Genomic DNA, 12,347 nt, shown 5'->3' with positions numbered 1-12,347 from the left:
AATGGCATATTTCATTCCATCATTAAACATTTGCTGATTTTCTAATACCGATGTTTTCTTCACCTGAATATTCATCTTTTCTCACCCTACACTTAGTGGGTGTCTTTACTCATTTTCAGCTTCACTCTTCTTCACTCTTGACATATTGTTTCCTTCTGTACATGTCTTCATTTGAAAGAATCTGTTGTCATCAGAGCTTTTCTGCCAGTAACACAAGATGGATAGCTTCTCCTCCACTGAAAGATAAGGGCCAGCAAAACGCCAGGGAGGATGGGAAGGGCAGCTGGGAAAGCTGGGAGGAGTCTGAGAATGTGTCAGTCTCTTAGATCTGTACCTGCTTAATAAATGGTCTTAGGACATGTTCTGTTTTGTAAAGTGACTCTATTTCTTCTCCTACTATCATTGAAAGTCATAGATTGAGGATTCAAATTTAAATGGTCTGAGCATTTTCAGTATACTTGTTAAGAATTTACAAAGTTATTGCCTCAGAGGAAAGACATACTTGACAGAAAGATTTCTTTGCAGCATTAAATTTTGTGTGATTGCGGAAGGGGAGTCTTACAGTCTTTTTCATGTTTATCTGGTCTTGAGAACAGTATTATAAGGTAACTTTCACCCTTTAAAACACCTTTTTTTTTGGTCTGGCATTCTTTTCCAAAATGCTATGTTATGCAGTTTTCTGCTACTTTGATTTTTTTCTCCCAGTGCCAGAAGGGATTGGTAAGATTAGGAGTCTCTCTGACAGACTGGAGTTTTATGCAAAGCAGCAAGTCACAGGGAACATTATCAGTCACCTTTCTACCCCCTGCCAGGAAAAGTCTGGCACTTTTCTCACTTTTCAATGTCTGCTTCACATGACTACATGTAAATAATATGTCCTTGAGGTGGTTAGATATTTTGATTTGCCATGGTTGTTTGCCTTACTTTGTTTCTGATCTACTATGTTCTCTCCTTCTGCAAGAAAGGAGCCAATGGTATTGTTTTGAGGCTAAAAAGCTCTTGTACTTTGAGTAAAAAGGATAAATAGAATATAATACTGATGGATCCTAAAATGAACTTTAAATTCTTAAAATATTTTTCATACTATTGGTCTCTCCCTGTGTGCTTCTCCATTTAATCCTGAGCTGAGATCCATATGCCATAAGGGCACCATGTCTCTCTGGTGGGACCAAATTGGAATCCTCATTCCAAATGGTGTCTGGTTCAAAATGTAATCCTGGAAGGCAGAGACCAGGAATAACTCTCCATGCTTTCTCTTGACACATTCTTTTTTTTTTTTTTTTTTTTTTAGTGTTAAGAATTTTGATCACTGAACACTTTCAAGACAAAGGATGGGTTTTCAGGATGTATGGTGGAAGGCAAATGGCAGTCCTCCTTGATTTACTGCAGAGATGGGAAACAAACGCAGTTGCTGCTTATTGCTGTTATTTTTTAATAATTTAGCCTTTGAGTATATCTATTTATTACTGGATTTTAACTGTGTGCATTATCTATCTGTCAGATATTTTGTCCTGCACAAATTGACAAACCTGAAATTTCTTGATACTCGGAAAGTAACCAGGAGGGAGAGAGAGGAAGCCTTGGTAAGAGGTGCCTTCATGAAAGTGGTTAAGCCCAAGGATGCTAAGGTAGGAGAGTCAATGCAAAAAGCAACAACAATGTGATTCATTAACACTATTTTAAAATAACTCCAAAAGCTTGGCTGCATCTTTCATTAAAGTAACAGACAAAACCTTTCAAATGAAAGGACTGGTAAATGATCAGATGAGGGACAAAAGTCTTAGTAATTATTCTGTGGTTTAATGTCAAACTTTACTGTTAGATCTGGTTAACGGACTGTGGTTATGTTATCAGATTTCTGGTTTCAAACCTCTGTTTCATATAACAAAGTAACAAATATGTATCACTGAGCTTAAAATGTTATCTGTACCCTGTCTAAAGATTTTTAACAACTCTGTGAAATGTTTTAGTGAAAGAAGGCAATTTTTCTGACAAGTCCTCCCCTGCCTTCTATGTTAAATGCCAATGTCTATTTCAAAGCTCACACCTATGGTGTTTATTGTCTTTTAGTGGACCAGCTGATTTTAATTCTGTATGATGTTACTTAATGTGGTGTCCTGCTAATAAGCATTGACAACATCACAAAGACAGTTTCAGTAATCTGAGCTTTTGATATCAAGAGCACTTGTATCAACTCTGGTCATACTGCATATTGCTGATGCAAACAGGATGCCAATAGGAATTCTCCACTTTACTTTCTTTTTCTGTTGTTGATCAATGCACAATAGCAGCAATCTGAGCTTCACAGTGTTTTAATACTGCAGATCTCTCTTAAAACTCCACTCAAGCTTTCAGTCTACTTGCTTTCTGTCTGCTGTTTTGTTCTCTAAAATATACTATCAATAATTTATTGCAGATTTCCAATAATGCTGAATAATAATGTAGCAGTTATGGAAATGCACTGTTTGGTAGCATAACAGTGTTGCTAGATAAATGCATTATCACAAGTACAATCGCAGTGCATAACAACTTAATTCAGACTGATTAATTTATAACTACTAAAATGTTAACAGTTCTGATACAAGCATAGCTTTGATATGTTGTTTACCACTGCCTTCAGTTATTTCAGCTTCATATATGTAATAAAATAATTTATTTCTAAGTTATCTTGCAGCATACCATCTTTGCTGAATCTGGCCAAATGCAACAGCTGAAATGTGTTAGATGTAGCATACGTATGTTGTCTTCTTTTATAATTCATCTTATCTAATCAGATTTTGGATCTGATGAAGTGTTTTTAAAAATTTTATTAGCAATTAGATTTTTCATTTAAGAGTCTACGCTTTGAATTTTAACCAACTTAATAGTGTAAGAGAAGAAAAAAAATTGCCTGTTTCTTAGATTTAAAGTTCATTTTCTGGATGAAACCTTTTTATGTCAATAGCTAAGGGTAAATTACTTTACAAATGTAGGGATAACATCTTTATCTTTTATATCTGTAATTGAACCTTTTGTATAGTTTTGAATTATTTACCCACTAAGTCTTATGATAAAGCATACATTTATTTCAGCAAATTTGCAGAAGGCTCAAATTTACTGTTGTTATTGCCATACTAAAGGGTGTTTTTTCTTCTTTATAAATGGTTTGGTACAAATTGCTGATGGTAAAATCATTGTAAATGCTTTCCATAGCATGAATTAATGCTTCTTAAGGTGCTACAAAATTACCCTCATCATACAATATTATATATATATTACAAAAGTGGCTAATTTAAAATAAATATTAAATTGGATATGCAACAGATATCATAAACCTCTTAAAGGTGCCTTGAATTTTTGCTTGTTTTCTAGGATGTTCCTACTTGTACGCATGCATGCAAACTGTTTTTAGGTCTGAGAACATTTAGAATCCTCTGCATATATGTTTTCAAATGCAGATATGTATGTATGTGTCTATTTATAGCTATATTCTAAGACCATAACAAGCAGCATTCCTCTGTATATATATGACAAAGATGATGTACACAGTAGTTGTATTTATTCATCATGTGTTATATATTGAATGCATAAGGGTTTTTTATATCCTTCAGCCCTCAGGTTTCCTGAATCTTGTGCTTTCTGTTCGTCAATCCCCTTACATATAGTTGTTGAGATTTTTAGCCAGTTTCAACCAAATTTAGCAGACAGCTAGTGGTAGCATATTCCAAGCTCTGTGAAACTAGAAGTTATAGAAGAGTACATCTTCATACAGATTAGGAGGAAGACTCCAGCACATCCAGAATTGGTCATCAGAAAGACTCCTTAAGTTGACCTAGCGATATAAAACGCTGCTGAACATGAACTTCCTAAGAATGTTTTTTACCTTACCTCTAAGGTAGTAGCTACTGTGTCAGTCTATGCTTGCTGGGAATGAGTGAGAAGGATTAGTATTTATGTTGGTGGATGTCACATGGAAAAGATTCTGCCAGGTATAGTAACAACAGTGAGCCTATCAGACTTGCTTTTTCAGAAAAAAACACCAAAATCCTAAGTGAGGTGGGTTCTTTTTTTTTTTTCCCCTCCTTTATGATAAGCAGGAGATGGTACGGCTTATTCAGCATAAAAAGCAAACTGATGATCTAAAGAGACTGTGATGTGGGGAGTTGTTTTCATTTTAGTCTTGACAAGAAATACTTGGGAGAGCAAAATACCCCACCAAGAAAAAGATACACAAAATGAGAATAAAAGGAAGAAATTTCCATCTGACTAGCTTGTGTTTACTCAAATGCAAAAGTATCTAGCAATCACCAGTCATCACTAAGTCATAAATATTTTATTTTGTATAAATTTTTAGACTTTCATTTTTCTCTATTTTTTCATTTTTTAACAGAACACTGCACTTGTGCTTTGCTTCATTTCATCCTTTGTTTAAAATCCATGTTTGTGATATGACTGTCTTATGGAAAGATGCAGTCATTTATTAGAAAACAGTTTAATATTACAATGCAGTGTTCTGTCTCACTATGTAAGTGAGCTAAACTTCATTATTCTTTGATGTTTATGTTTTCTTTTGTCAAAATATTGAACATTGTATCATTCTTGATTTTAACAAAGATTGGGTAAGCCTGACTGGATAAGAGGCATTGAGCCAAATGAGGAAGCCTTGTTTAATGACCAGACCATGACCTCATTTCCCTGGCATAAGTGTAGATCAAAGTGGAAGATGCCTGTCCAGTGTGAAGTCTGTTTCTGGGCATGACAGCACTTCACATCAGAAAGACAGCTCAAGAATACGACAGTCAAAATTGCTTAATTATGTCCCAGCTTTGTAATTATTCATCCCTGCTTCTACAAAGGGTACAGTTGTCATTTCTTGACATAATTATTTAAAACTGTACCCTTCTTTGGTTTATAGGTATATGAATCGTGCTTCTAACTCTTTCATCTTTAAAACTTAGAGATGCAAACCAGAATGTGATTTGACAATCCATTTTAAGACTCCATATTTTTATGTTGCATATGATATAAACAAAATGAAATTGCAATGTAACAAAGGACATCATAATTTCATATTTAAAGGTCTATATTTATGATCATTTAATCTAGATGATAAAATGTGGCGTTATCCATTCTACCTGAAGTATATTGCTATGAATAGATACACACTGTCACAGGTCTCTTTAAATATAAATTTAATTGCTTAATACTGGGTCAATGCACTTGCTTCTATAAAATATGTACATTTCCCAGTATTTTGCAACCCCTCTGCCCAACAACTATTTTTAGCTTACTTGCAGTAACCTTATTAAGATTAACATTTTTATCAGTTTTATTTACAGTGACAAAAGCAAGTAGTGTGCATTTGGTCATATGTAACAGTCTTTCAGCTTACAGGACCAACTCACCAGCAGGTATCCATGAGTATACTTCCAAGTAACTGACTTAATATTCTGTAGAGTTACTCTGCTTTTGTGCAACTTTACCAAGAGCATCTTGTTCACTGAATGTAAAGGAAACTGTGTACAGCAAAAGATGGCAGTATAGGTGTTTTGAATTTCTCCCCCCGCAGATGCATTGTTTTCATCACAAGTTATAATTATAAAACCTGACGTGACAGTTCTTCTCTAAGAAACTAAGATGGAGTCACTTAAGCAAAAAGGCAAGTCTAATATCATTGTTTCATGTAATGCGTGTATGTGATTCTTGCTCAAACTGTTACTTGAAGGGTAGAAGGAGATTATTGTGATAGGAAGAGTAAGTATTTAGATAGTACAGCTTAAGAAATAAGCTAAAATCTACAGTGTTGCTTTCAGATCATTGTCAGTATTCTTGTGTTTAGGATTGTAGGAAAAGCTCATTCTCAAAGTGACCAATGCTGATATATACTTTTTCAGATTCTATTAAAATCAGATGAGGCATATGAACAGTGATTTTAGTAGTTTTTGTACTTAACAAGAATAGTATTTTTCTTAAATAGATATATCCTACCTGCTTCCAAGAGTTTAGGCAAGGCATTTTTCCTAATGCATCTTACAGATCTTTTTCCCCACTTCCTAAATTAGGAAAATGAAGATGTATTTCTAAAGAAAGTAAATAGAAGGTGACAGATAAAGCTTTGGAGAACATTTGCATTGCTCACAGTTTTTTTCCCTTTAACCATCATCATTGTCTAGAGATCTTGGCTTATGAACTTCAAGCGTTTGAAGTGGTTGTAGAGCAAAGAACTTTTAAAGCGTAAAGTATTGTGTCAATTCTTCATTGTTTGTTCTTGTGGTGATAATTCATGAAAAATTGGTATATATTTAGTTCTTTGGGAAGGTATTATGTGGACTACTTTTCAGTATCTAACTGCTGTTGCAGATAGATAATGCAAAAGGTGATGTCTCTTTCTTAAAATAATTCCTTTTAAAAATGTGCATGATTGTCATGAAGCCAGTGTCTTTTTAGCCATTAATGATCCCAATGCACTTTTCACATAGGAAAGGGTGTTACTTCTGGAGCCCTGGCCTGAATCCAGTTCAGGTAATTACATTCTGCCTCCATGGATTTCTCTCCAGTCTCAATTTACTAAGGCATTCTCTCTACCTTCTGCCCTAAACTGTTATGTAGTGTTGCAGTGTGCTAGTTAACCAGCTGCTGCTTTGCACCTGAAAGGTGTCTTTCTTTCAGTACTAGTGAGCAAATTGATCCCTTTGTAAGACTTATTTAATATTTGTAAAGCACTTGGAGGTTCTCTGGTGAATGGCAATATGCACTGTATATCATTAACACATCCATTTACTTGAAGAAGCTAGCATGACAACTTGCTTATTACTACTGTTTTTTTGTTTTGGGTTTTTTTCCTGTATGTGGGTTCAGAACTCTGGAAACTTCAATTATTAGATGCTGCAAGCATGTGGTCTGGCTTTTGTCTTGTGATCAGCCTATTCAGTGTGCCTAAGAAAATACCATCCAGTAGAATGTAATACTGTGATATCAGACAGTAGGGTAAGAATTGTGACTGGTTTAAATTCCCAATGGATCAATATGGCTAGATTTTATCCTATAAGTTTTGTTTGTTTTTCTTTTGAAAATGAAAACATTGCTGCTGTACAAGCAGAGCTCAGTGCACTCTTCTGTAATTCCTCTTTTCAGAAAAACTAATGCAATGGATCTTATTATCAGATGATACCACTGTTAGGCATAGGAGTTGTTCAGATGTTGCACTTTGTAAATAATAAAAAAAAATTGTATTTAATATGGCATTGGCAGGACTGTGGGCCAGCTTATGTCTATTCTTTTGTTCCTATAGATGATTTTTCCACCCCCAGACTTTGAGGCACTATGTCTCATATACTCTCTGTCATGTTGATGAGTCATTCCCATTGAAATAGTAGTAGTCTTAAGTGCGATAGTTAGAATTTATGTAAATTCCTAGCAGTGAAACAAAGGTCCAGATATAAAATACTGTTTTTTTCAGAAAGCTGCTTGTCACAACAAGATTTCTGAGAGAGAAAATCAGTGGCAACCTACCACTATGAAAATGTCTGCTTGTAATTTTATAAATGTGTAGCACCTAATTTAAAAGTTGGAAAGAACAGTCATGGCTGAGTTTATATTTATTGCTTGTTTTGGCTATGGTTGGAGGTCATATAGTTTTCACAGCAAGCTCTGCAGTGTGTTAAGACCTGGCTTCACCATTTCACTGACCCAACAAAAGGTCATCAGCTGTTAGAGAGATAAACATGGTCACGAGGACCACTGCAAATGAAGACAAAAATGATTTGTTGTGCTCTTCTCAGTAGTGTATTGTGCAGTAAGGGACAACATGCTATCAGGAAAAGCATGATGTAAACAGAGTTACTTTTCACGTTAACTTAACCAAGTTCATTGGCATTTTCCTTGACAGAGGTTATACTGCATGGATTTTAGAAAGGTGATTCTGACATACAAAGCAACATAATATGAACTTTTTAATAATTTCTTATATCACGTGCTTACAATTATGACTTGTTCTTTCACACCAACTTACATTGCCACATAGTTTTAGGCTGCTGCTATTTTGAAGAAAGAAAAAAAAGCTAAAGGTTTTAAGAGTTTTAGCTAAGATTTGTTTAGTTTAACATCTATGTTCATCCATGAAATGAATAATTGCAAGTCACACTATATAGATTATTATAGTTGTTGTCATTACATCTCTGTGTTCTCTTCTGTTTTTCAGTAGTCTCTTCTCTTGTTGGTAAATCCTAAGATCCAGACTATTTAAGGCTTTCCCCAGTGTCTACCCATAATTTTTCTATTTTTCATGGTACTTTTCCATTTTTCTGCTGTAAATTTTCTTCTTAATTTCTCTTGCCTTCTTTCCCTCTTCTTGATTCCTAGGGAGCATGGGAGCTGAACAGAAGTGTTTATTTGGAGCATTTTACCAGATCTTTGTGATTCAAATGACTGTATTCTTTTTTCTTCTTTTCTACCTTGAAGTACTACTTTCCTTCATTAATGTAAATCTTTCAAGAAACTTTCTCTTATGATGTAGTTGACAGATTTATGGTAGTGAAATTTCTGTATCCAGACCAAAGAAGTAAATAAACAAATAAGACATAGAGTGCCTTCAACATGTCATTCTCTGCAGATTGTTTCTCCCCTAATATTCTTTGGTTTTGCTTGTGATTAGCAAAATATTTTTGGTTGCACAATGACATTTTTAATGATGTCTGTGATAATGCTGTAGTCCTTGATGCTACAGAAGTGGATTTTATCTATCATGTGTTTACTTTTGACATCAGTGGGATCATGGTCAAAAGGAACAGTCTATAGCGATCTTCAGGTTACGAGTTCAGGTGTGAAGAACTAGATTATAATGGAGGGTAAAGGACTATGTGTTCATCATATAAAATGTGGTGCAAGCACTTCATATAGGGTCTTGTTGTGTCATGAGTGCTAGATTGCTTTTAGTGTTGCCATAGTCAAATTAGGTGGATGGAATGAGAGGTTAGGAACAAAAAGGGAAGTAAAATAAATGCACCTGGTGCAAGCTGACATTTCTAATAACTTTGCAAACAATGCAAGCACCCAAAAAAAGCAGCCTAGTGCTATTTCAGATACCTTAAATTATACAGCAGGTCCCTGTAGGGATGGCGGATAACTATGTATGTGAGAAGCAAGCTTTTCTGGAGCCATAAGGAGAGACTGTGCCCAGATACTGTAGGGTAGTTAAAATGACAGTAGAAGCTTGTGTTTAAGCAGCTGAATCCTCCCTTTCCTGTAGTGCTGAAACAGAGACCATGTGCTTCAAAATATTGACAGGTCAAGAACACCAGAGTATTATAAGAATAATCCTCCCCTGCAATAATGTCAGCCAGAATGTGGTCCAAGAGGCACATCGGGCTGATAGTGATGAGGTAATCTCCTAAAAGCTCAAGCATATCAGTCATTCTTTCTTCATTAATGACTAAGAACATGACCATTTTGTAGTTGGTTTATGAGTTATTTCTGGGAAAAGGTTTAATAATTTGTTTTCAGAGGACTAAGATTTCTCCCCTTACTCCACCCTTACCAGAAATGTATAGGCCAAAGGGATGTTTTGCAAGTAATCCTGAACTTTTCTGCCTAATGAGTTTCTAAAACTGCTCCCTTTGTCAAAGAAAAAGGATGTGGCACAGTTTCATCTGCTCTTTTAAAATCATAGTGAACTTACAGATTCTGGTTCCATTTCCTGAATGTTAGTTGAAGCTGATGCTAACCGTATCATGTTAAATACAGGAAGAATAATTTTACTGAATTATGTTCCTGATTGTAGGACAGTGCTAATTATAGCTTGTCCTAATCAGGCTGAACATTGAAAAACTTACCCAGATTTGAGAGAAGCAACAGATTTTCAATTTACTTTAGAGGCAGTGGAATAGTCTTTATACAGTCGGTTTGCACACCTGAAATCTTTATTGATCTAGGTGAAAGGCATACACAGACTTATCCTGATCCAAGCACCCTTTAAAACACTTAAGAAATAGTCCACAAAAATAACATGATGTGATTTCTCTGAACTATGAATTTTCTTTTTTGTTTTCTTTTCTTTTTCCTTTTAAAAAAAAGGTATTTCCTGTCCACTTTACAGACCAATGTTTTAACTTCCTTCAAAACCTTGACTGCAGACAATGGAGTTGACGTGAAACATTGAAGATTTGATGACTTTGGTTATGCATCCTTTTTTTGGGGGAAAATGAGGAGTTCATTGTGTGAATAAAAATCTCAAAAATATTTGTGACTGAGGACTCGTGTTCTGTTTGAAGGAATTAGTGAAAGAATAAAGCTTTTGTAGTAAGTAGTCTTCCTAATTTATCTTTGTTATTCACAGCATCCAGGGACAAAATATTTATAGGAAAACATATGAATTTTAATTAACTCTGCCATTAAGAACTTCTCTGATAGATAAAGAAAATTTCAATAGTTTTTCCAAAATGGCATTGCTTTGAATACTTTTCTGTGAATGATCTGTTTTGGAGCTAGTGTTTCTTGTGACTTTAGCAGGCATGGAATCTGTCCTTAAGTTACATGCATTTAATTTCTAAGTGTATTTAAGGTATGCTTCAGTTCTAATGTATCAAATGTCATTATATCGAGGTGCCTAGTAAATGCATGTGTGTTTTCCCAAAGGTGATTCATTTCTCTTTAAACCATGGTGGGGCTCAGAAACCTTAAGCATTCTTTCTTCTAAAGGAACCTGTGGGATATTTGCTTGATGTCTAAATTACAGTTGCCTTTGTGTTTCTAATTTATGAGCTCGAAGCAGAAGAAGGTGAAGTTTTCAGTTATGTCAATGCATCAAACTATCCTACATATCTCACTCTGGCAAGTTTCATTAAGAAATGTATGATTTTTGTTAAAATAAGAAGCAAATTCAGGACTGAGAAATTAGGATTTATTTTTTTTTATTTCCCACATTGTAAGACTAAATATACAACTTTGTTCATGTAACGGTTACAAACAGTTCACTGTGTAGGCCAAATGCTCTCTAATGCAGTAAAATTAAGAAATAATATGCTTTGAAAGTGATTTATGAGTGTGGTTAAACTGCCAGATTTACAAAGAAATAGTTCAGATCTTGGGAAGCCTCAGGAGTCACGTCAAAAATGAATTTGACCATGATTTAAACTGCTACTTTTCTTACATGACATTTAATATGTGTACTTTGGAGGCCCATATGTCTTTAATAAAATAGCATTAAGTTTTAAATATGATATGAATGCAGTCAGTTTCTAAATTCATAACCTTTTCCACAACTCCAAAATGCTAACCAATAAGGGAGTCATACATGCAATAAAACATAAACCTTAGAAAATAGTTTTTTATTAGAACGGTTAGACAGTTGGCAGCTGTGCTGTAATGTAATAAATACATGCAACCAATGTGGGTTTATCAGTCTTTGTTTACACTGTAAGCAACTGGGACCAGACAACTAATTATAACTTAGGACCAAAGGTCATGAAAAGTGTATTTTGTCCAGTTAACGTATGGTTGCTAGATGAACATTATAATGCTAAGAAAAGTATTTTATTAAATAAGAAACAGTATAGTATGCTTCCCGGTTGTATTTGTCTGAGAATATAATGTTTATTAGGAAGTCATATACTTTAAGATTCTTCTGAAGTACTAAGTATTTCAAAAATTATGAAAAGACATACACAGTTTACATAGGATTTCAATGTTTAGCAAATGGTGGCCAAAAGAGTTCAGTGTTTCCTGAAAACAGAAATACAGGAGTCTGGCATATGCTGAAGTTTATACTCAATAACAAGAGAATGTTAACATATTTTGAAGGGGTATTTCTTTGCAATGTGAGGTATTTTATTAATTTTATTAAGATAATGTATTTTAAGATTACTTTCTGAAATAGAAGGTAGCCCACAGCAAAACCAGCTTTCTTGGTAGCTCGAGCTTTTATTGAGAACAACAGATTCTGGTTTGCTTTCCAAGTTATCTATTTATTCAACATGTATAGAACAGTACTGCAAGCCTGATCGCATATTCTAGGTAGTCTGACATTCTAATGAAAGCTATTGAAATGATGTAGGAGTTGGGAAAAGACAGATTTTCTGTGTACTCTTAAGAGAGTGTGTGGGGGTGGGGGATAAAAACTTGATTGTGGTATACTTTTTCCTCCAAAATGCTCTCAATGATTTGATTTCTGGTTACTGTGGTTCTAGAAAAATGGCAAAAAGTAAATTAAAAAAGTCTGCTTTGAGATGTATTACAAAGCATTTATTCAAATGCTAATCTGTAGTCCTCCAGAATTATGAGTCCCCTAGAGCATCCAGAAAATTATTAACAGCATGTAATCCAGCTCAGTATGAATGCATCTTTACTCCGTTAGCCAAATCTTTACATAATAC

General features: G+C 34.6%; 1 protein-coding gene across 1 annotated transcript in view; it reads left to right on the top strand.

Annotated features, from left to right (window-relative positions):
- LOC104540358 (chromosome unknown open reading frame, human C10orf11) overlaps positions 1 to 1,628 on the top strand; it is a gene marked incomplete at its 3' end in the record, with an annotated part of 36,668 nt that extends 35,040 nt beyond the window's left edge. Inside the window, exon 4 of the mRNA XM_010184155.1 lies at positions 1,502 to 1,628. Coding sequence (XP_010182457.1) covers positions 1,502 to 1,628 — 127 coding nt within the window. The remainder of the gene's footprint in view (positions 1 to 1,501) is intronic.
- Positions 1,629 to 12,347: the final 10,719 nt, after the last annotated feature.

Source organism: Mesitornis unicolor, unplaced genomic scaffold (genome assembly GCF_000695765.1).
Source record: "Mesitornis unicolor isolate BGI_N332 unplaced genomic scaffold, ASM69576v1 scaffold8275, whole genome shotgun sequence".
Taxonomy (NCBI): Eukaryota; Metazoa; Chordata; class Aves; order Mesitornithiformes; family Mesitornithidae; genus Mesitornis; species Mesitornis unicolor.
Note: the sequence above shows the minus strand (reverse complement) of the source record. Positions and strands in the feature narration are given on the sequence as shown.